The following is a 25,763-nucleotide window of genomic DNA, read 5'->3' on the forward strand; positions in this document are numbered from 1 at the left end:
TGGTTGTGTGATATTGACACATTGGCCTGCAAACTCTCCTGGTGCTCTGGGTATTAGATTCTGCCATGCTGCTTGCACAAAGGGAGGATGAAAAAGGTGTCTGTGCCTTCTTTCTCTCCGTGGCACCTGTGTAGCTGAGAACTGAGAAAGTAGCCCTGTCAAGAAAGAGATGATAATCCAATAGCTAGGGTGCTAGTCTAGGATTCTGGAGACCCAGGTTCAATTCCCTGCTCTACCACTGACTTCCTGTGTGACTTGGGCAAGACTCTAAGTCTTTTTGTGTACCTCAGTCCCCATCTGTAAAATGGGGATATAGTACTTCCCTATCTCGCAGGAGTGTTGTGAAGCTAAATGCATTAAGCACTGAGGTGCTCACACGCTGTGGTAATGGGGGAGGGGAGGACATATAAGTACCTAAGACAGATAGATGTCAGCCCATAAGTTTGCAACTTTAATTTTCTTTTTAGTTTAGTGTATTGTTAAAAAAAAAAAAGTTGTTTAATTCTTTTAGTCACATTCTTTACTATTAAATTTTTTTGTCTCAAGTTCTCCTTTTTTCCTAATGCCTAGTATTTTGTCCAAAGATTTCAGGGCCATATGTTCTGTAAGCTAGATTGTAACTTAATGTGCAGTCCTGAGCAAGGGTGGTGCATAACCACCCTAAAAGTAGCTGCAGGAGGCACTCTGTGTGACTCTGACACATAGCTCTCAGTCATCGGTCCCTGCCTGTGCTGGCCTTGTACCAGCAGCAATCTGACCCTCCCTGCACTAGTTCAGCTGTACTGGATAGTGAAAAGGGAGGATTGATCCAAAGTCTTACCTGTTCTCTCCCACCTGCCCCAGGCAGGAGAGCAAGTGGGTGCATTCACTTTCTCTTGCATGGCCAGACCAAAGGTAGGGGGGTTCAGGAAGGCTTCTTAAAACAGATGGGAAGAAGAATTTGAAATGAAGCAAGGAATGATTTCCTTTGACTAATTTTCTGAAAGTTTATTGTCATCATAAGTGTTTCATGATCCTCTGCTTTTTAGAAATGAATTAGATACTTCTCCATGATCATTTAACGTAATCCATTAGCCTGTTGTCATCCCCATTGAACGTTGATCATTTTTTCCATCACCCTAATTATTTGTAATGCTGTAATCAGTACGTCAGCATGATTTTATTGATTAGTACCAACTTCCAGAATCAACTTGTTAAGACTAGATTCCACTGAATATCTTGCTGACATAGTTTATGTTGCCATTATGACCTTTCTTATCAGCATTGTTTTCAAGCTCTAGAACATGTCAGATATCAGAGTCTACTTCCGCCCGTCACAAGCAGAGGGGGAGCATAGCATTGTTTCATGCTTGAATGGGTATCCACAGGCTCCAAATCCATTCAAGGGAGAAAAGATCAGCATTGTGCACATACACAGACTAAGATTTTTATCAGCAACAGAATGAAATCAATTTTTGGAAAAACAGATTCATTTTGTTCAAATTTTATGTATCTCATTTTACTATTTCCCTTTTTGATAGCTTTATTTTATCATATCGCTATTCATTATGATGTTGGCGTGTAGCACCTACCTTTTACCTACCCTTCCTTAATTTTTTTTCTTGGAAAAACACAACTTGACAGTTTTGTGTACCTTACTGCTAGTTCTGGTGGTTGTGTCTGAATTTTTTTGCACATGTGTAAATTTTAAAAAATTAACGAAGGGTTTAATCCTGCACCCAGTAAAGCTATTGAAAATGATACTGAACTTCTTTGTAAAATGCTTTGAGATCTACTGATGAAAAGCTCCATGTAAGAGGTAGGTGTTTGTTTGTATTGTTGACTTCCTTGGATTCTGGACTGGGCTCAAAGGCTTATTGAAAGCTGATTTAATCTCTTCTTGGAATTGTTTTGTCAGCTAATCAATAGATTTTTCTACAATACAGTATATTAGATCTATGTCCTGTAGCGATGAATAATTCTGGACTTTTGCTTAAGAGTTTTTCTGTATCTTTGTCATTTAAGTGACCTTTAAATTATCTTTATTGATCCTATGAAATTCCTGAATCACTGCCTTTGGGTTTTGGTTTTGATAGATTCTGTGATCAGTTCCTATAAGATGAGTAATCTTGTTAATCATCTAGTGCATAGCTGCTACAGTGACAGAAAATCTTCTGGACTGTATGCAGGAACAATCATGTTTTAGGAGTTATTTCTGTTCATTGTTTCATAAAGAGGGTGGGAACCTTTTTTCATAGGCCATAGACTGATTGAAACCAAGTCACCTAAACCTATTGCTTTCCAATTTTTGCTTCTTGGGGTGAAACACTTCCAGAATATCTTCTGAAGTCTGTTTTTTTTTTTTCCTTTCTGTATGTATTTTGCTATTTTTTTAAATTAAGTGGCTTCCGTGTGTTCATGTTGGTGTAGTAAATGTTTGTGCTGATTCCCTTTTATACTCAAAAGTACTGACTATATATTAATGAATTAATTGCATAAATCTACTACACATCCATAAGAGAATAGAATATATCTTTCTCCGCGTGGGTGTCCCTTTCTGGTTCTGTCAGTTCTTTTCATCAGTGCTGATCTGATTTTTCTTCTGCAGCATTGTATCCTCATGTGATAATACTGCACAGACCGAGTCTTAACTTCTGCAAAGTGTAAATTGTTCTTTTGGTTGCACTGTGTAGGTATTCAATAGTGTATTAAAATATTCATACAACTCTCAACATGGTGCCATTTAATGAGTTTTTAAAACACTATGAAATGAACACAGCTGTACCAATAGCAGATTTTTAAAGCCCAAATTCTGTGAGAGGAAACTGACTTTATTGCTGGCAGCTTGAGATGAACATTCATATGGTGACACATCACTGTTTTTGTAGAGAAAAAGAGGGTATGTGGCATAGTACTAATGCTGTACAGCTTCCTCTAAAAAGGACCTTTGGTGTTCTTCAAAGGATTGGCTGCTGGCTCTCAATCCAGCTGTCCTTCCACAAAACTAACATAATTAGAGAGGTGTTCTTTTGTGGAGAACACAATAAAATCTGTGCAAGCATTTATAAAGTGGTTGTTTCAGAGCTTCCCCAACAGTTTTACTAGTCAGCAGTTCACTATAACTGAAGTCAAAGAGCCAGATTCTTCTCCCCTTATAGTCAATGGCAAAACTCTCTAGACTTCAGTGGGAGCGGGACTGGATGCTATATTTGCCAGAGAGGAGGAGGTGGGGGGAAGAAACCAAAACCATTCTTACTTCTGGAGTGTACAGATATTACCGTTTGCTGTCCACTTTTTCTTGACCACTGTCAGTGTACTCAGTACTTCAAGCATCCTTTATAAGCCAGGTTCTACCATCCGTACTCACGCTGAGGAGTCCCTTGGACTTCAATGAAACCAGGCATAGACTAAACTTCCTACTCCTTGTCAGTTCTGGACCATCATAGATTAATTTGGTATTAATGTGAATGTTCTACATGTTTCTCAGGCATTCCTTTCCTTTTCAGAATTAAGTGATGGACATGCAATATGAAAAGTCCTTGCAATATAGGTTCTGGATCAGGTTTTTATTTTTTATAATTATCTATTTACCTGGCTTCCTAAAACCAAACAAGAAAATGTGCAGTTACTTAGCATATTACCTCACTTGCTTTGTACATTACTCGGCAATGTTGTCTTGACAATTAGAAAATCAATACAGTGGAAAAGATTGTTATAGCCTTAGCCCCAAAGGGTACAAATAAGGGTTTGAAAGATTAGTGCTTTAGCAACAGAAGTCTAAATAAAGGTTTAAAAGTAATCAGACCTATTTCATGTACTGTCTCTGATTCTTTTCCAGAGATTTATGGAGAATAGCAGCATTATTGCTTGTTACAATGAATTGATTCAAATAGAACATGGGGAGGTGCGGTCACAGTTCAAACTACGGTATGTAGAAGCACAAAAAAATGAACATAAACTACTTTTGTTGTCCAATATCCTGCGGAATTACTTGTTTGTGCATCTGCCTCCTTGTGGGTTCCATATACTGCATTCTGTATTCAGAAAACCTGTCACAGGTGATTATCTGTCATCATCAGTTCTGATGGGGTTTTGTGCTCCACTTGCCTTGATAGGGCTTATAGTGAATTTAGGCCACAATGCAACTCTCCTTGCTAAAGTTCCCCCTGTAAATCAGAATGAGGCCAGTTTGTAGAAATAGTGTGAAAGAGCAATGTACAATTCAGCTGGTGGGATAGGGTTTGATATGAAATTTGTCTGGTCTTGTATACATGGTGCATACACTATAATTTTAAATGACTTAATTAAGATAATTTAGGTTATTATTCATCTAGTATTTACTTACTGTGTGTGACATCCTGTCATAAACTCGATCTAGAGCCAAATCCTGATGCCTTTTTACTCCGTTTTTACTCATTCTTCGTTTGGGCAAAACTTGTATTGATCTCGAGGAGAGTTTGGCCTCTGTAAGGAATAGGAGATTTTGACCCATAGTGATGGTATTCCATTATAGGCTTTGTTTACTATAACTAGTTTAATAGAGAGGAGGGGGGTGTAAAATATATACTCAATCATCTATGTATGTAAAAAACTTGTTGAAATTAATAAATAAACCTGTAGCAGAAAAGAAACCATATTTAATCTTTCCAACAATATGGAAGAGGAGTAATCTACAGTGTTGACCTTTGGAAAAGAACATCTTTTCTGTGAATTTTAGTTCACTCTACAGGAATGCTATAAACATTTTTCATTAATTGGCCTGATCTTTCACCATCTAAGTCAAGGGAAGCAAGAGCAGACCCTCTTTGCAGAATCTACTTTTACTGTTTAGATGGTAGGTCTTATAAGACCTTGATTTCAAATAGATCTTGAGGTGGCCTTGAAATTTGCACAGACAGCTTTGTGCATACAATAATTTGCACATCCAAATACAGAAAAGTATTTGCAAAACAGGATTTGTGTGTACAGCAAATTGTACAGAATTGCACAGACAAATTTTGAAGTCATCTTTTAAAATTTATTTGACAATTAGTAATTTATGAATTGATGAGACATTCTGAATTAACAGAATAGTCCAGAACAGTGAGTTAATTACTGGATAAAATTGTTAAACTAGTGTTTTCAGCTAGCTACAGAATGAGAAATTGTCTAATAGCATTACTTATCAAGTGCATTTACTCAGTGAATAGAATTTAATTAGCGCTAGTCCAGAAAATTTTAAAAATATCGTTGGTTAAGACACTTCGTGGCCAATATCAGCTCTGATGTAAGCAGGCTCATCAGGAAAATAAAGCACTTGTGAATTTTTAAAGTTGCGTACTATTGGATGGTGCTTGGAAGGGCACACCAGTTACTACAGTGTGAAAGTAGAGGAATGCAGAATTCAAAATAAGTGTAATACAACACTTAGCCTTTACCAAAAGAGTAATATAGCGTATATACAGTATCTGTAGTCTGTGATAAATCTAATGGAATATAATCTGTAATGACAGTGTAAAAGGAAACCTTTCCAGATAATTTGATGTAATTTTCAGACTACCACCTCCAAACTCAGTATGTACTATGATAATAGAAACCTCTTGTCCAGCAGTGTGCAAAGTCAGAATCCTGCCAGAAACTCTAAATACTGAAAATAAGCTACTTAACTATTCTCAGATAAGAAATTAACTTAATTAGTCTTTTTGCACCCTCTAGGCTTAAAACTTCCTAGGCACTTGCATCTGTCATCGAGCACTTGTCTGGAATGTACAGGAATAAAGAAACAAAGAATTATTAAAAAGGTCAATAGGCATTCATTTCATGTCAGCACATTGAATATGCCCTCATACTTCCTGTTCTGTTTTCATTTGTTTCCTTTTCCAATAATCATTACATCCTGCTTGTTTAAAGAGTACAAAAACAGGATGTTTTAATATGTAGAATTATAGCTTCCAAGGACAGAACACTAATACAGCCTGAACACCTCTGCATGAACAGTATTAATAATTACTATAAGTAATTGAATTCCCAAATCCAGGGAACATGACTCATATTGATTATCACATTTTTCTGCAGCTTTATTGAAAATAAAGCCATCAGCCAAAGAAAGCTTAAAGTCCTCATTACATTTTGAAGCCAACATGTTAGTCTCTGGAGGTAATTAATCTACCAAATCTACCGATATCCTTTCACCTAGATTATTTAAAGGAACTGAGCTGTGCTCTCCCCTTTCTTTTTCAGTTTTCCGTAGTTTTACAAGCCACAACAAAAAAATGAATACTAAAGCACTGCTTTTTTGCGTCTGCATAACTCTAAAAAAAATGCCTTCCACTTAAAAAGAAATAATTTGGAAAGCAATTTGTCTTTAATCAAATAAACTTTGTTGGTATTTTTATCCACTTAATGTGAGTTGCACCTCAATATCACCTCTGAATTTGGACCACAGAGAGTGCGTTAACGTAGCTCTGTTTCAAACTGGTGCCTTTTCATATTCACAAGCAGGGTCTACATGGAACAGTTAGCGTTCAGCAAGTTAGTAAGCTTTATAAAACATACTCTACTGTCACACTATACTGTACCATGTAGACAAGCTCTAAGTGGATCCAAGTTGCTGTAACTAACATCGAGGAACAAGAAGATGTATGTGGGGGGTGGGGATGGGGGGGTAGGGAAGCACCTAACACGAGGGTGTAAGAAGATGCAAGTTAAAGCAGACTGACCCCGGACTTGAATTTACACAATTTTCTTGCTTTGTAAGGCATAAGTTACATAAACTTAGTCCCACTTAAACCTATTTCCACCCACTTCAATATCACTGGTGTGTATTTTACACCTTTCCCACACCTCTCAGTTTGACTCTACTAGGTTTTAAATCCACAACTGTAACTGAGAATGATCGCAAAAAGGCATTTAATGTATGGCTTCAACATTTTTTGGTTTGCTACTGCCAATGCAGACATCAGCCCCCAGAGACAGCTTCAGTTAACTTCGTGATACTCAGACCTCAGTGGTTCAAGAGCCAAATTAATGATCAACATTATCCAAGTGTGAATTCATTGTTTCATTTACTATAGTACTATAATATATATATTATATGTAGTATAGTATATAGTACTATAGAGTGTGTGTTTAATATATATATACACATTCTCACAACAAATTCCCAAGGGTACCCAAGGTTGTGGGCACCTCACTACCACCTGCCCTTAGCATGAGGAAGCTTTGTCTGTGCCTGATGAGGGTCAGCTCCCTGCCTCCACCAGTCACAGGCAACACAAGCCCTGCCCTCTAGGCCTATGCAGGAGCACCCCAGACCGCCCACACATCTCCATGGAGTGTCCAGCCCCTGTTCCACTGGACACTTGGAGTATTCACAGAATCGCTACTTCCAAAGAAGCTGTACGGCCCAGAGTATGTGTTTCACCTCAGATCACCGCTCTGCTAAACACTTAGGTATGTTTATAGTGAAAACAAGTAAGTTTTTATTTAACAAAGTAGAGAGATTCTAGAGATTTGCAAGTAAAGGTATTGGAAACAGTTGATTATGTATCAAAATCATAACACACATTCTAGAACCTAGACTTGCTTAACTAGATACTTTCATGTCTTACAGAGCAATGCTCACCCAAAGCCCTTGAAGTGTTTTACAGATAGGCTTGGCTGTGAACTTCCATTCATGAGACAAGTCACACTGTCCGCTTGCCTCCTCGGTGAAAGATTCAGGATGTAAAATTTCCTCTCTTGAAGATTTTGCAATTTCTTGATTAGTATTTGGCTCAGTATGCAAACAGATATCCATTGTGAGATATGCAATGCCCAATACACAGATGGCCAGACAGAGAGAGAAGCGTCTGTTACATCCTGCTTGAAAGTAACCTGAGACATGTCACCTCCTGGTTACTTGCTTCAAGAAAATAATTTTCTGTACAGACCCAAAACTCCTTTAATATTGTCTGTACATACATTTCACAATGATTTATTATGATCAGTAGGCCATTGGCTCTTGGTAGAGACCTCACGTATCTCTCACCAAAGACACCACTGGTAGCCAATCCTATAATAAACTAAAGATTTATTAACTAGGAAAAAGAAATAAGAGTTATTTGCAAGTTTAAGGCAGGTAAACATACACTCACATGAGTTTCTATTACCTTTTGAAACCTATGACTGTAACTGCTGTAATGTGCAAACTCTGTGTCCTTTAGATCTAACCCAAGCTAATCTGCTTGGGGATCCCTTGTTTAAGCTTAGAAATGTCGCCTTCTCCAAATTCCAAGCAGCATAGTGATGCATATCAGGGATTGTTATTCCCTTCCCCCAGAGTTCAAACTTTGATGGGATGAGGGTTTGTGCACATCCCCTCTTCATGGGGGTATAGGGAGCAATCAATGAAGCCTTTTGTCCACTGATCTTCCACAAGGGTTCGTCTGTTACCAATAGGCCTTCTCTTGTTGGGCAGGAGATGACACCTCTTGTGGTAAACTATTTCATACGTGGTAATGCTTCTCTCCTGACTGTAGGGGGTGTCCAGCTTCATAGCTAATATCTTTATAGTTACAGAGAAAACATTTAAATATTACCTTTATAACATGGGATAGAGGTGATGTAAGCGAGATTAATTAATGCAACAACGCACACATTTCATAAAGTCCAAATACTAAACACATTCTTATAAACTTAACATCTGTTTTAACCATGCTAACACACAGGTGAGCCAGACTGGTTTCCAGTTAATCATTTGTCAGTTTTCAGTGAGGCCTAGGGCCTTGGCATGAGCTGGCACCAGGTCTGCCAGCATCACAGTTTGATGGTGTTTATGTTCACTTGACTTTTCTCTTCACTCCAAATGCTTTTCATCACACTCATTTCATGGGATTGTTTTGCTCTTTGTTTACCGGAAACATTTTTGCTTGGTATAGCAATATGTCTTGAACAAACAATTGTAGGCTTACTGGTGTTTTTTGGAACGTTGACTGCTGAAATGAAAACTGAGACATTTCAGGTGTCCTGAAATAAGCTCCTAGGACCCATGGGAAGCCATATGAAAGTCTAAGACTGGACATATGATCACTGTAAGGGAGGGAGAGTATTATCTTCCTAGCTTGGACCCTCTCCACACAAAAGAACTTGGCAGGTTCTGCTGCCATTGAATCCTTCCAAAGGACCCAGGATTTGGCCCATTGACTTCAGCAGGAATTACATACAAATCAAAGAAAAATTTTGAATTTCTGGTTTGAGCCCCTATTAAAGTTACTGAAACCAAATATTTTGGTCTGAATAATAACATGGGAGCAATTAAAACATTCCAATTTGTTTTCTTGCAGGGAGACTTACTTCATGTCTCTTTTAGCTACTAGTAGATCACCAAGGGGGCCCCCCAACACTTCAAACTAAATTAACTGTATTATGTGATACAAAAAAAAACTCCATACATAATGAAGCTGTTTTGGTTGCCAGGGCATCCTTTATAAAGTGGTGATCAATTCGGGAGAGACTTTTGTTGGGTTCCCTTGGCAATTTGTGTATTGTTCGCAAGATACACATGCCCGAAAACTGAAATGTTGCTTTTTTAACCTTGGCCCTGACTAAACTATAATCTAAAGCACTACGGTTTTTGTTTTTGCATACTTAATGTAATGAATGTAACTAATATCTGCCATATAAAAGATCGTCAGCTCAACAGAAATGCTGGGTATCTTCTGCATGTGTTAAGCCACTGAAATGGCTTCATGCTTTCTACTTGTTCTGAAACACTGAACAGAAATTTGTCCAGCCTTTTATTAGCAGTGCCACAGGCCTTCTGTAGAGACCCATACTGGAAGGCAGACTTCTTTATAAAATTTCACATCCACTGTTTCCCCAATAATACACCCCCCTCCATACACACTCTGGTTGTTCAGTTTAAAGTGTGTTCAGAAAAGAGAACTTGCTATTAAGAAGAGGTAGTACCCATGGTAACTTTTATATTGTGAATAACAATAAAATCACTTGAATGTCAGAAATGTTGGAAAACTGAATTTTCAGTTATTATAATAGAGATGATTACATAGTTTTGTCAAAACAGATTTTGTACGTGAATCACCCACTGATAAATACAGCGTAATTGCATACGATAGTTACCAGTGACAATTGTAATATTGGTAAAACTAATGTGATTCATTTGCTAATTGCAGGGCTTGTAATTCAGTGTTTACAGCACTAGAACATTGTCATGAAGCTATAGAAATAACCAGTGAAGATCATGTTATTCAGGTATGGAAAATCTGTCTCCTTTATTCCTTATGCTTTGCTGTATTTTCATGTTTTGATTTCATTGCCTGTTGGAAAGCTTTAATAAATGAAAGCAAATATGATGATCTACTTGTTTCTTTGCATATTACCATTTGCTGTATATGTAAGGTCTTTCCTTCATTGAGCTATCAGAAATATGATTTAAAAGCTGTCCCCAATATTTTGCATTATGACTTCTTAATACAAAGCCAGAAAAATTGATTGTGAAAAATCCTAATAAAGTAATACATTTACAGCATAGTACATAACCGAGTACATAACATATAGTACATAATGTATAGTACATAACAGAGTAAGATGGCCTTGACAGGCAAGTATTTATATAATTTTTATTTCATTGTTCTTTTGCCTCTCTCCTCTCCCTAATTTGAGAACTTTTTTGTAATTTTTGTCACTTCCATGATACTTGGCATCAAAAGCATGAGGATGGACACCCCACTACATGAGTGCGGTTATGGCCTCATACAGACTATCTCTGATGTGCAGGATGAATAGCAAGGCCATATCCCCCCCACTATTTCTCCCTTTCACTGTCTTTCCTCATGACTCCTTGATGCTTGTTATTTCTGTTAGCATGGCTAACAGTGCAAATCAAAATGGGACACTTTGTAATGTGATGTAATACAAGTTCCAGAAAATGGACAACATTTACAGCAGTTGTGCAATACATAATTTGACCGGTAGCATCAGAATTCAAATTGCTGTTTTCACAGGACATACTTTAGGCCTTCAGCTACAGATCCATTAACGATGAGCAAATATGGCAATAGTTGAGGATATTCTTTGGAATGAAAATCATGTCTTTGCTTTAGCAGTACAGCACTTGCAAGCCTTTTTATTTGTTTGATGCAAACTTTTGTGAGTAAGTTTGATTGTTTAAGAATCTTGTGTCTTTAAAACCCACGGATACTTATTTGTAGGGTTTTTTTTTTTTAAATCATTGTTAATGGATAATTGGCAGAGAAAATTACTAAATTATTTGCTATGAATAACTCGCCCAGCTCTAATTCTGGCATATTGAATAAGATAGGTTGGTTTGGTTTTGGTTTTTAATTAAAGAACTTTGGACAAATTCTGCATTAATTTGCAGTCCCTTGTCTTATTTCTGCTTCTTCACATGTTACACATGAATTAGGACCCATTCAAAACCCTATTGACTTCAGCAGGAGCAAGGTCAGGCCCATCAGCAAGTTCCTTGGTTTCATAAGAGGAATAGTCTGGGCTATACTATGTGCATTCTTACAGCAAAAATTTATTGGTATAATGTACAGTAGGGCATTTTACTTGGTATCACAGAACATTTTTATATTTAGGTTTGAGTACAGCTTTTCTCTAAGTACTTGCTGGACTAAAATTTAAGGACCTCTATTTTGACAGTATGTTAACCCAGCCTTTGAACGGATGATGGGCTATCACAAGGGAGAGCTTATGGGAAAGGAGCTTACTGAGCTACCAAAAAGTGATAAAAACCGTGCAGACCTTTTAGACACTATCAATATGTGCATCAAAAAAGGAAAGGTAGGTAAATAATGATAAAATTATACAAAATATTCTATTTCTGTGCTGCCATGTTATGTTCTTCTGGACTGAAAATGTGACATGTCCCGGTTCTTCTGATAAATCATGTATGTGGGGCCAGAACGTGGTCCCTGCTCTACAAAGGAACTGGCAAACCTGAGAATCTAGTCCTCTGGGGAATCCTCTGGTGGCACAGCGCCACTGCTTCAATGACACCCACCTCTGAGTCCCCTTTACAAAGAGAATCCCTGTGTTCTGATGAGGCCCAGCTACCCTAATTGCCCTGTGGGCAGCCAGCACAAAGTGGAGTAGCCTAGAGGCTGCTCTACTTTATGCCAGGGGCTGGACTGCTAGTCTGCTGCCCCAAGATTGGGAGGCCAGGGGATGATAAATGTGGCTTAATGATGCCTTTTGACCTTCTCCTCTCCCTGCTCCAAGCTGCACCAAACACAACGCAGGCACAGCCCAGGATCTGGGATTACTCTTTTAGTGTACCATTTAAAGTTCTTGTCTGTCTGTCTGGCCATGAAAATGGCATTTCCTACTAGATCGTTCCCAGTGTGCCATATTCCAATAGAGAGCTCATCTACAGATGCCAAAAGTGACTTCTGTTGTTCAGTTTTGGGCTATCCAGAGGCAACCAGCAAAGCTGACAGACCTTGTTGATTTCTTATTGTGGAGACGTCACTTTTGACTCAAACTGCACACATTGAAGTCAATAGGTGTTGTTCTTCACTTAAATGGGAGAGATTCAGATCCACCCATAGCCCTAACCCCATGATTCCTTCCATGCACAGACCCACCCCCAAACACTAGCCTGTGACTTCCAGAGTCTGCTCCTAGAGATACCAGAGAGCAGTGCTTAGTGGAGACCTTAACGGCCAATGATCTGCAGGGAGGATGAGGATAAACAGCAGGATTGGGAAGGGTCAGGATTTCCTAGTGAGTGACCCTGTCTCACCATTCAGGACTGGTAAAGGGAGTATGGGATCAGCACAGCAAGGACTTAGGGAGGCAGACCAGATAGCTTCTGAGAACAGAAGTAGCTGGCAAATCTGACTGCTTTCAATACTGCCAACCTCAGATAATCAAAAACCATGAGACGGGCTTAAAAAACCATGAGATTTTTAAAATACTAATTGTTTGGGGGGGGAGAGTATTTTCCTTCTGTGTTTTTTTTTAGCCTTTTTGGTCACATTTTCCAGTCCTTCTCTACAACCAGGAAGGACAGAAGCTTTTAAATTAAAGCTGAGATTCTCATGTAATCACATGACCCTATCTTTAAGAAAAACAGAAGACATGATAAATCATGAGAGTTAGCAACACTGCTGGCCTGTTGACTTTTCTTCGTTGGGCTACAGTGGATTATGATGAATAAGGAGAATGTCTTTGTTTAAAAGTTTAAATCCACCTTAGCCCTGAGATATTGTTACTGTCGGTGCTTGTGTGAAATCTGGAACCTCTGGTCACTTTTTTTTTTTGGTAGAGGGATCTGAAAAATAATGAGGCTCCTGAGGGTGGAAAGTGAAGGGAATTTCAAAGTGAAATAACTCTTTAAAATGTTCCTACTGGTGTTAGTTATTTAAAAAATATTGTGTTAAATTGTTTTCTGGTGACTTATTGTGTTAAATTTAAGAGCATAATTCAATCATTAGTATAAAACAGAGGGATTTTCATCCTGCTTTAAATTCCAGTCTAGAGCTAGTTGAAAAAATTTAACTTTTTCCAACAGGAAAAGGGACTCCCCCGCCCCCCCATAAGTATAATGAAAAATTCATTCTGGATTTGCTTTTGTTTGTTTACCCAGTATAGAGCTGGCTGAAAAACCTTCCAGTTTTGAAAGGTGTTTAGTTTTTAGTTTGTTTTTTTTTCTTTTTTTTGCAGTGGGAGGGAGGGTGTTGGAGTCCTTTTTTCATTACACATTTTTTTCACTTTTTTTGACCAGCTTGATTTTTATCTTCTTATGACCTTAATTATGGAGCCGTTAGGGCATATCCATCATGTAAAATTAATGTAAAAAAAAAAAAAAAGTCTGTAAAATATGCAGTAAAGCATGTCGCTAACAAATTCTGCCCCTTCCCTGTGCTGGTCTGACAGGCCCTAGGTACGTACAGTGGAAACAGGATAGAGGTGGAGCAGGATGCTGCCTGCTGGAGGTCAGGAGAGGGAAACACAGTAGGTATCTCTAGGAGAAATTGTAGGAATTCTATATAAACTCCTTTTCAAAAGAAATGCCTGGCTAACTTTCACACCACAATTATTTCTGTAAAATATGTGTCAAACATGGTGCTCTGAAAGGTTCTCCACTGATTATGAATTTAAAAAATAATCATGGGTATATTCTAGGGCTGTCAAGCAATCAAAAAAATTAATCGCACCGTTAATAGAATACCATTTATTTAAATATGTTTGGATGTTTTCTACATTTTCAAATATATTGATTTCAATTACAACACAGAATACAAAGTGTACAGTGCTCACTTTATATTTATTTTTGATTACAAGTATTGGCACTGTAAAAAAACAAAAGAAATAGTATTTTTCAATTCACCTAATACAAGTACTGTAGTGCAATCTCTTTATCATGAAAGTTGAACTTACAGATGTAGAATTATGTACCAAAAAACCTGCATTCTGAAACAAAACAATGTAAAACTTGAGAGCCTGCAAGTCCACTCAGTCCCACTTCTTGTTCAGCCAATTGCTAAGACAAAAAAGTTTGTTTGCATTTACAGGAGATAATGCTGCCCATTTCTTATTTAAAATGTCACCTGAAAGTGAGAACAGGCATTTGCATGGCACCGTTGTAGCCAGCGTCGCAAGATATTTACATGCCAGATGCGCTAAAGATTTATATGTCCCTTCATGCTTCAACCACCATTCCAGGGGACATGCGTCCATGCTGATGGCGGGTTCTGCTCGATAACAATCCAAAGCAGTGCAGACTGACACATGTTCATTTTCATTATCTGAGTCAGATGCCACCAGCAGAAGGTTGATTTTCTTTTTTGGTGGTTCGGGTTCTGTAGTTTCCGTGTCAGAGTGTTGCTTTTTTAAGACTTCTGAAAGCATGCTCCACACCTCATCCCTCTCAGATTTTGGAAGGCACTTCATTTTCTTAAGCCTTGGGTCAAGTACTGTAGCTATTTGTAGAAATCTCACATTGGTACCTTCTTTGCATTTTGTCAAATCTGAACTTGAAATGTTCTTAAAATGAACACATGTCTTGGGTCATCATCCGAGACTGCTATAACATGAAATATACAGTAGAATGCAGATAAAAACAGAGCAGGGGACATACAATTCTCCCACACCAAGGTCAGTCACAAATTTAATTAATGCATTATTTTTTTTAACGAGCGTCATCAGCATGGAAGCGCGTCCTCCAGAATGGTGGCCAAAGCATGAAGGGGCATATCTGGCACGTAAATACCTTGCAATGACGGCTACAAAAGTGCCATACAAATGCCTGTTCTCACTTTCTGGTGACATTGTAAATAAGAAGAGGGCAGCATTTTCTCCTGTAAATGCAAACAAACTTGTTTGTCTTAGCGATTGACTGAACAAGAAGTAGGACTGTGTGGACTTGTAGGTTCTAAAGTTTTACATTGTTTTGTTTTTGAGTGCAGTTATGTAACAAAAAAAATCTACATTTGTAAGCTGCGCTTTCACGACAAAGATTGCACAACAGTACTTGTATGAGGTGAAGTGAAAAATACTATTGCTTTTGTTTATCATTTTTACAGTGCAAATATTTGTAATAAAAAATAATATACATTTTGATTTCAATTACAACACAGAATATAATATACATGAAAATGTAGAAAAACATCCAAAAATATTTAATAAATTTCAATTGGTATTCTACTGTTTAACAGTGTGATTAAAACTGTGATTAATTGCGATAAATTTTGTTGAGTTAATCGTGTGAGTTAAGTGCGATTAATCGACAACCGTAGTATATTATTTAATTAAATGTGACCTGGAATATCCTTGAAAGCTGTTTTCATTACATTGATTTAGGAATGGCAAGGGGTTTACTATGCAAGAAGAAAATCAGGAGACAGTATCCAACAACATGTGAGGATAACACCTGTGATTGGTCAGGGAGGGTAAGTTACCCAAAAGGTACACTTTATTTTGTGTAGTGTGTTAACCAAACTATTTTATATCCCCAGCGAGCTTGGTATGGAAACCCCAATGTGCTCAGTAATTGAGTGACATAGATAAATGTACAGTAAGCTATTGCTTATTCTTTGTGTTCTGCCTAGGGAATCATTAACAAATTATCAAAGCTGATCAATCAAGGGTGAAATTCTGTGATGTACATCCATTGCAGCCCCACTGAAGTCCATGCAATTGCTCGTTGTGTACGCCAGCACAGATTGTGGCCCAAAGAATTGCATGTAAAACAAGGGGGAAGAGGAGAAATAGCAATTATATTGAAGTGTAACAACATCACTAATACAGAAAACTGCCAAATGTGTTAAACGTATCAAAAATCCAATGTTTAGGTGAACACTACATGAAAAGAATAAAAACAACTTTTAAAATTACCTTCTCCAAAGTCCAGAGTGTGAACAATTCATGGGGATCATTAGTCTGAGTAAAGGCTTCCTATTCCTCTCATCCTGGGTACACATGCTTGCATGTACTCACAATTGCAGCGTATTATGCACAGGGTCAAATTCTTCCTTCAGATGTGCATATGCTCCTACCACAGGAGTTAATGACATGAGTATCCAAGGGCAGAACTTGGCTGTGAAATATAACGAATCCTCTTCACCTGGTATTATGTTTATGCTTTTGGTTTTCATATATGATCACTAAGGTCTCTGCTTTAGACAGCAGGGCCAATAGTGTACTAATTGAATCATGTCGTTTTGCTTCTGTCTTAACCATTCAATTGAATAACAATCAATTATTTGTGTTGTTAGAAAAATTAGACATTTTGTGTCCATCAAGAAGCTGTGTTGTACCAATGAAAACAATAAACAGGTACTGTATTTCCTTTGTAATGTGTAATATGTCTGTGTTATCAGGCCTTTTCATTAACCTTTTGCCACTTTTCTCTTTACAACTGGTATATTAGACAACTTCTAAAACAAAAAGATAGTCAGATACTCTTCAGCGTTTTTTAAGACCGTGTACCCTTATTTGAACAAAATCCTGTGCGGTTCATTTTTGTTTTTCTGTATCTTCAGTCTCTCTGTTCATTGACCTGATCGACACAAGTCAGTTAAAATATGCAGAAAAGTGTAGATATAAAACCACCTTGTATATAAAACCTTGGATCTAAAACTGAATTAACATTGAGCATATTCTAGGCAGAGCTGGCAGCAGCATCTATTATGAAGGTTTTGATTTCTGATATTTGAATAGTTATTTGCAAACAAAGCCCACCTCAGCCTTCAAGCTAATTATCATGGGCAGACCCTGACACCCCTTTGCATCTCCCTTGACATGTTACTTCTGGGGGCTCTACAAGGCTGATGGGGGTCTGCCCTTGAGGTTTGAGGATCAAGTCCTAAAAGAAAGCATAACCCATGGAGGCTTAAAGGCCCTACGAAAAAAACAAGCTAAGGCCATTATGTTCAAGTGAAGTTAGATAAAGCTTGCTTTGATCAATAGAAAAATCTTTTCTTACAGAACTGTGGTTCTGTAAGAGCTAGTCTTTTGAATTCACAACTAAGAACCTCTCTTGTTTGTACCAGGATATTAGGCACTGTTCGATACTGAAGGAAATGTCAAAAGGAGTTTTTATTTAGATTGCAGGCTCATTGGGGCTGGGAATTTGTCCTTAGGTGTAGGGCCACAAATTCAACTGCTCTTTATAAAAATAGACTATTTTGTAATAAGTTGAGAGGAATGATTTTGTTCAATGGATTCAGACATTGCAGATTTGCACCCTCTGGTGGCAAAGATAGGTTCAAACAAAGGGAAAGCAAGATCCAGTGTACGCTTTTACAAGCATAACCTGAATTTTTGGGCCAACTTCTGTGTTTGTTCAGCATTAGTATGGTAGACTGGAAATTCATTTGTAGTCTCAAGAAAATTAAAATTGAATCTTCTTTCATAGAATTAAATGGAAGTAAAAAATAAAATTATTACAATGTCTCCTGTGTTGTTTAATTAAATATTAAATTAAAATATTTTTTCTGCCCCTACACTTTTAATTTTCAATATGGTGCAGGATTTTCTATTGAAAATACATCAGTATGTTGTAAAAGTAGTCAAGGGGATAGCTGAAGGCTGGATGTGGGGTAGTTTGGGGGTTTGGCATCCAGGAAAGTATGAGAAGGCAGATTTGGGATTGTGGCTTTAGAATTTTAGGAGATGTTTCTGGCAAACTGATCAGGAGTGAAATAATTAACAAGTGGCTTGTATACATTAGGGATTTTTGGCACCGGTCAGCAATCCCTAGGTAGATGGGCTGCACTGGTGTAAAGTGACTCTTTTTCCCAAAGTGTAAAGTGGGTGTATCCTTAATGTTGACAAGCCTAATGTTGACATTTAAATTGTTTGGTTTTGGAACTAACACCCCACTGAGATACATGGGGCCATACATACTTCCCAGAGCTAGTTTTCACATTATTGTGCAGATTCAGGAAGACAACACTGCTCGTTTATTTCATTTGGTGTTTGACAGCTTCTTTGATGTGTGATTAATACAGTATTCAAGTTCACAAAATAAGATACCGCTCACTGTGCAGATATTCCCTGTCTGATCATGTGTTGCCTGGTTCTCCAGGGAGCTTCACTATATCCATGGTCTCTGCTAAGCTCCTTGGGCTTGACTCCTTTTCGATTGGGATCCAAACACCGGTCACAATTGGCATCAAAACAAGACCTCACTCACAGAAAATTGTGCAGACCTGTGACCCACCCTGTCCTTTTTCACATGAGGAATGAAATAGTTAACAGTGTTGACATTTAAATTTTCAGTGGACACATGAATAAATGCTGAGATTGATAGATTTTAAAGCCAGACGGTACATTGTGATCATCTGGTCTGACCTCCTGTATAACACAGGCCATAAAACTTCTCTGAATTAATTCCTGTTTGAACTAGAGCATATCTTTTAGAAAAACATCCAGTCTTGACTTAAATATCTCCAATGATGGAGAATCTACCCCGACCCTTGGTAAGTAGTTCTAATGGTGAACTACCATCTCTGAATGGGGCAGTTCATTCTTCTCCGCGCTATTTTCTCAGTTCTTAAGTCAGACTCGTCTCTGCAGTGGTTACCCTAGGTGTGCATTTTTGAGATTTCTTCATAACCGTAACAGCTAGAGACTTATATTTGTTAAAATGAAAGCTGAGATTATGGAAAACAAGATATCAGCACTTCTCTAAAGCTAGCTAAGGCATATGGTCACATACTGGTTGTTTCCAAACCTTGGATATACTGCACCTAGTATGACCAGTGATAACGGGGCATGTTCAGTTAGCTTGCAGGCATGAGAGCAGGAACTTGGAGAAAGCTCCTGCAGCTACCTTTTGAAACAGCAGTAACATGCACGGTGTGGTGTGGTGCCTCCAAGCTTCACTGAGCTATCTTGTCCTATGCAGACATCATGGCTCTGCAGATCTCCACTTATTTTTTAGTGCTGTGCTCCCTACCAGTGTGCCTCATGTTGGTAGGTTTTTGTCCGATGATGAGGTACCTAGATTAACCTGCATTCTTTTACTTGCTGAGCTGTACAATAGCACACGGAATGACAGACTGGGGGATTATGGATATGTTAATAAAATTTGGGCCAGAACAGTGACCCAACATCAAAAATAAATCACTGGACTTCTGGGGCATTTGTTCAATCCCTGTAATCCAATTATGGTCATAAAGGGCAATTTGTTCCTAAAAGCAAGATCAGCAATTGACTGGGCTGGATTTTGCTGTCAGTTTGAGTCTGCAGTAACTCCACTGAAGTTGTCATAAGTCTATAATGTATGAATCTGTCTATAGTTCAAGCATAGTTCATGGTCTTGATGTCAAATGGTTTTTATTGCTGAGAGAGTCACAGATGAAATAAAGGCCTTTAATTATGGAATATATGAGTCATGGCATTTAGTCACATTATTACAAGGATGGTGTTCTGCGTAGTAGCTTGGATGGGTACCTACTTGGGGTGGCTAGCCCCACTCACAGCTTGCACCACTATTTACGCTCTGTTTTGTGCACACTAGCTCAATCGGAGCTAGAGCAGGTATGTTGCCTCGTGCTGGGATTTACACCTTGTGACGTTTCTGGGGTACCCATGTTGTGAGGCATCTCACCACCACCTGCCCTTGGTGTGAAGCAGTCTTGTCTGTGCCGGCTGTGGTTCAACTCCCTGAAACCACCAGCCTCTGGCAGCACAAGCACTGACTTCCGTGTCTCCACAGACCTCACCCTCTCGGTGCAGGCTAGTGATAGGCACACACCAAACCCCAAGTCCTTGGAGTGGTTCCTGCTGTATGCAGCCCCTATCAATGGACGCACAGAAATTACCAGGTAAGCTGTCCCTGAAGGAATAGTACACACACAGTTTGACTGGTACCACTCCGGATTGGGTCCTTTATAACATCAGAACTCAAATATATTTATAGTGAAACAATCATAAGTTTATTATCAAGGATTACGTTTTAAGAGATAGTGAGTAAGGATAATGAGTGGAAACAAAAATGGTTACAGATATAACGTAAAACACAATCCTATCACTTATCAGTGCTTATCTTTCCTATTTAATAAATTAGAAGATTTCCCGCTAAGGGTTAAACATTTGCACATTGTCAGTCTTGAAAACAGGACACCTGGCAACCCTAGCCCATTGTGAAATAATACAATGCTTAATTTACATGTCAGTTGCTAGATGGACAAACACTCCTGGTCTGAGTGAAAACCTGTCTCTTCTGGTGACTCACATCCTGAGTCTGTATCAAGGTATATTTTCAGTACATATACACAGCCCCTTAAATATCATCCCTACATACATCACACAATATTATTCACCAGCATGATCCTGGCTTTCGTTTAAGATCTTACACAACACTCTATGGATAAATACTACGAAAGCAATATGTTAGCTGTAGTGAGTTTCAGTCCTGCTAGGAGTTGCTGTTACATGACCGTGAATCCCTTGCCAGCTGGGATTCAGGAGTTCTGAAGGTGACACGCCTCCAGCTCCAAGTGAAAATATATCCTAAAACTGCTTGCATTTAACACTTCAGACTTTACACACAGACACACACAGCTGCTTATATTCTCATGCATTGTCCACTTTTTTTAAAATGTGAAAATTAAATTAAATTTGTTTTTTGCCATTTGTTACACTTCATCAGGGATGTCCTTGTAGATAGGTTTCTACGTGGTAGTCTCTAAGGTATGTATTTGTACACCAGACTTGTCACATAGAAAAAAATATATGAAGGATTTGTGCATAGAAAACTTTACTATACTATAGTCTTTACTATAATCTTGTACCCAGAAGTAAAGATTTGTGAATGGGAATTCATTACTCGTGCTTAAAAAGAAGCACAGGCTTAATACATGCTTTGTTGGATTGGGGCCTTGTAGTATCCAGCCTGAGGTTTGCACACCTGCAAATTCCCACCTGCCTCTCCCCTAGCAACCAATTGGCTCAACATAAATGTGTAATCTCCCTTGTTCTTTCAGGCCAGCTGGGGGGATTCTTGCCTGCAGGGGGAAGAATGGCTGACGGAAGGGGGAATGTATTCAGAACTAGTATGTATCTTTTACTTGGGCACTGACAGCAATAGTGGATGGAGGCTTCCTATTAAACAGGGTGACCACTGAGGTGTCCCCCGCAGTTGTGCGGTAAAGACAGAAGAGATGGTTAAGGGATGACTTGATTGCAATGTATAAATATTTGTATGGGAAACAAATTTTATAATTGAAGAGCCTTTGCCTTTGCAGACAAAGGTATAACACAATCCAGTGGCTGGAAGTTGAAGCTGGACAAATTCAAACTAGAAATAAGGTGCACGTTTTTAAGTCAGGGTAATTAATCAGTGGAACAATTAACCAAGGGTTGTGGTGGAGTCTTCATCACTAGACACTTTAAAATCAAGATTGGCTGTTTTTCTGAAAGGTGTACTCTAGTTCAAATAGGAATGAATTCACCCAAATCCTATGGCCTGTGTTATGCAGGTGATCAGATTAGATTATCACAATGCTCACCTTTGTCCGTATAGTCTAGGAATTTGATTCCCTAAGGGTTCAAACTATTCCCCAGAGAACTTTCAGTTTGAGCCCACAGCAGCTGTTTTTGCACACACTAGCAGTGGGATGTGCATGGTAAACATCACCTCGACATTGCAGTAAAGCTTGTAGAAACTCCTTTAATTATTTTTAGCCCCTCCCCCCCCAAAAAAAGCCTCCTTGCCCCAGCAGAAATTTTTGTGAAAAGCATTTGATAGTTAAGTATCTCACATGCTTTCACTGATACAACATTTGACGTGGCATCATTTCACACAAAACTTTGCCCTGGCATATTGCTTTAGGCCATAACAAAGATCTAACCCAGCAAAACATTCTTTGATCCAAGGATATTCTGTTTAGGCTATTGTAACCCTTCTGGCATTATTCATGCTGAATAACCACTGTGAAATAGTTAGCTCCTTGTAGCTGTTTCTGCCTCTTCTCCCCTGCCCCTTCTTTTCAGCATGGTGGATGTGAACGATTAAGCAGGCTCTATCCCTCATTTGGGGCCCAGTGCTGCCACCTGCACCCTCAGAGAGTCGTATCTTACTACGTAAGTAGTCCTGTTGATGGGACTGCTTGCAGAGGGCTATGAGGCAGGCCATGTGGAGCCCAGGTGACGGCGCAGGCTACTCCTATAATGGTGTAAGCTATGTCATGCCCTTGCAGTACATTTTGTGGGCATAAGGCATGGGGATGGCTTCTACTGCACCCCCCTGGGGATGTAAAAGGGACAGGTTTGACATTACAACCCAGAGGGGCCTACAGTGATCCTAGAAGTCCTTGGAAAAGTCTGCCTTCACTTGCATTGTGAAGCCTTGAGCGGCCCGGTCTCCTCAGTGTGGCTGGGGATGCTCTAGCACTGTCCTTGGGCTCACCAATTCTTTCCCAAAAGGATACTGAGGGTTAGCTGACCATTTGTGTCCGGTGTGAGCTGCCACATTCCTTGGTTGAATGCAGTTGGCAGGGCAAACTGCTGCAGCTGTGTGGACGACACAGGTTAAAACACTTGGGATGTACATGCTACTAGCCTCTGCTGACCTAGGGAATGTGCAATGTCCATTTGCATACCCCATTGCTTTCTTTGGTGACTCCTCCTTCATTTGTTTATTGCAGCGTGCTATGTCAGACACAGTATGCAGGCTGCTCGGGGCTTGGTGCAGCCCCACATGATTCCCTGTAACTTAGTGGTAGCAAGTCAGGTGATTTACCAACTCACTACCATAAACTTCATGCTCCTGCAGAACCTAATGCATGGGCATAGGATGGATGAGGAGTGTGATCAGAGTAGGGTACTAATCACCATGAGCAAGGGTGGCAAAACTGAGCTCCTAGTTAGAGTTCTGTGAATAACCGATTTTTTTTTTTTTTTTTTTTTGGTTTGCTGGCTGAACCAAAAAAGTGGTACTTGGTGAATTTGTTTTGGGTCAAACAAGATGTTTTGGTTTTGAGTTTAATCTTTTTAAAATTACAGTAAAATTCAAAATTTATAGTAGTTTCTAATCGAAACATCAAAATGTTTCATTTTGAAAACATTGACATGTTTTGATACTTACTTTAAAAAAAAATTGAGGGGTGTTAGGGTGGGTCACCAAAAATTTTGGTGAATTCACACAATGTTTCAGTTAACCTGAATCTGTATTTTTGGGCAAAAAATGTTTTGGACGGACCACTTCACCCAGCTCTACTACTAGTGTGACTAGAGTAAAATACAATGTCCAACTATTATTTTAACAAGGGGCTTCAGCAAACTTTCCCCTTTAGTGTTTGATTGGCAACACATAAATAAGGGTGCCTGTAGAGAGGAGGGTTGTGGGACTGAGCGATCTGTTCACTTGTTATCCCACTTCAACAAAAATACTTTCTAAAAACCATAACCAGAGAATGAGGCAACATGATGTGGCAATTACATTCTGTTAAGTCTGTTCTGCCTGAGAAGTATATACTTTATTCCTGGAAACATACAGAGCATATTGATAATACAGAGTAGTGTTCAATTTGTGTAATTTGAAATCTGGTGTTTATGTGAAAACTTAGTAAGGGGGTGATGATATCTTGCCCAAGAAGAGAAATATTTTAAATACGGAGTGGAGCAATCTGGTGCACTCCAGTGGCAAAAAAAGACCTTAGTAATCTTATGATCAACAAGGATGATTAAACATTATCCAGGAACATGCAGTAAACTTCATCAGAATCAGGTAATTTCCCCACCCAAGAGATTTTTCACCAAGCCAGTGCATCACTGGTCCTTGAAAAAGTACTTGCAAAATTGGTTTACACAGTACCAGGAAAGCGGTTTTTAAATTACGGTAGAGTAGGCAAAAAGTACCTGATATTTTTTTACTTTTTATTGAGGGAAGTCAATATTTCAGGGTGACTGACTTAGGAAAACACAATTAAAAATGAATGTCTGCTCCCTTACAGTCATAGGCATCAAACAGAGAAGTACTCATAATGCATAAAACCACAACAGTATCTGTAATTTCCTATGCCACGTGCTTGTTGCCACTCACATTGTTGCTCTTTCTTCTTAGAATGCAATTATATCTATGGAATCTTTTTTAAAAGAATTTTTGCAAATAATTGAACAGACAGTGTTTGTTGAGGATCATATTGAATGTAACCCTTTTAAATGTTTTCTTTTTACATATTTTACTTTTGGTACCACTTCAGCTCTACAAGATTCATCGTGATGAGAAGTATGCAGGAGACAATTCACAGGCAGGTTAGAATATGATCATTTATCTATATATGCTTCTTCATTTAAAAAAAACAATGAGGCCAGATTATTTGCTAGGGTAAATCAGTGTAACTCCATTCTGTTCAGTCCAATGGGGTACCCCATCAGAAGGGCTGGCCCATGACTGACTGAGGCCAACTGGCAATGTACTGATAAACAACGTGTATCACTTATAAACAAGTTTTGAATAATAGTCCCCACCTTTATTTTATGGCATAGAGCACTTAGCCAGTGCTCAGAGTTAAAATACAACGGTTGTAGTTGTATTTAATAGTGGGTTAGATCTTTAGCTGGTATAAATTGGCATAGATCCACTGCCTGAACTGAAAGGTGCTGTACTGATTTATGCCAATGGAGGATTTGGGCTAATGCCTTCCAAGTAGGGTGACCAGATGTCCCGATTTTATAGGGATAGTCCCAATTTTGGGGTCTTTTTCTTATATAGGTACCTATTATCCCCCACCCCTGTCCCGATTTTTCACATTTGCTGTCTGGTCACCCTACTTCCAAGTTAGGACCATTAAAGGGCTGGAAGAAAAACACATGGGTCACTAAAACTTGTCTATGTATGGCTGACTCTTCTCTAAAGAACCAGTTCTGGTGTGTTCTTGGTGTTGAGAATGAGATGTTGTTGAATACAGGACTGAAAGTTGGGAATTCCTGCTTTCTAATTCCTAATCTGACATTGGTTCCTTTGCTTGCATTTCTTAGGTTTTCTACCCCATGTCATGTTTGGTTACAAGACAAATTGTATTCATTTTAATTATTTTTCAACTTTCCTTTATATCATTTAAGGACAGTTAAAATTTACTAGTGAATGAAATGTAAGATGCATTCATTATGCAGTTACTTGTAATTTCCATGTAAATAAGTTACATACATAAAAGTTTGTTACAAGGATGAGGGAGAAGAACTGTTCTTGTTAACCTCTGAGGATAGGACAAGAAAAATGGGCTTAAATTGCAGCAAGGGAGGTTTCGGTTGGACATTAGGAAAAACTTCCTAACTGTCAGGGTGGTTAAGCACTAGAATAAATTGCCTAGGGAGGTTGTGGA

At 38.7% G+C, this 25,763-nt stretch overlaps 1 protein-coding gene across 2 annotated transcripts in view; it reads left to right on the forward strand.

The window, feature by feature from the left end:
- PDE8B (phosphodiesterase 8B) overlaps window positions 1-25,763 on the forward strand; it is a 159,775-nt gene that overhangs the window by 102,992 nt on the left and 31,020 nt on the right. For both annotated transcript variants that reach the window (XM_054031931.1, XM_054031930.1), the window contains exons 6-11: window positions 3,818-3,906; window positions 10,131-10,209; window positions 11,626-11,766; window positions 15,790-15,878; window positions 16,704-16,764; window positions 24,642-24,693. In XM_054031931.1, coding sequence (XP_053887906.1) covers window positions 3,818-3,906; window positions 10,131-10,209; window positions 11,626-11,766; window positions 15,790-15,878; window positions 16,704-16,764; window positions 24,642-24,693 — 511 coding nt within the window. The remainder of the gene's footprint in view (window positions 1-3,817; window positions 3,907-10,130; window positions 10,210-11,625; window positions 11,767-15,789; window positions 15,879-16,703; window positions 16,765-24,641; window positions 24,694-25,763) is intronic.

This window comes from Malaclemys terrapin, chromosome 6 (genome assembly GCF_027887155.1).
Source record: "Malaclemys terrapin pileata isolate rMalTer1 chromosome 6, rMalTer1.hap1, whole genome shotgun sequence".
NCBI lineage: Eukaryota > Metazoa > Chordata > Testudines > Emydidae > Malaclemys > Malaclemys terrapin.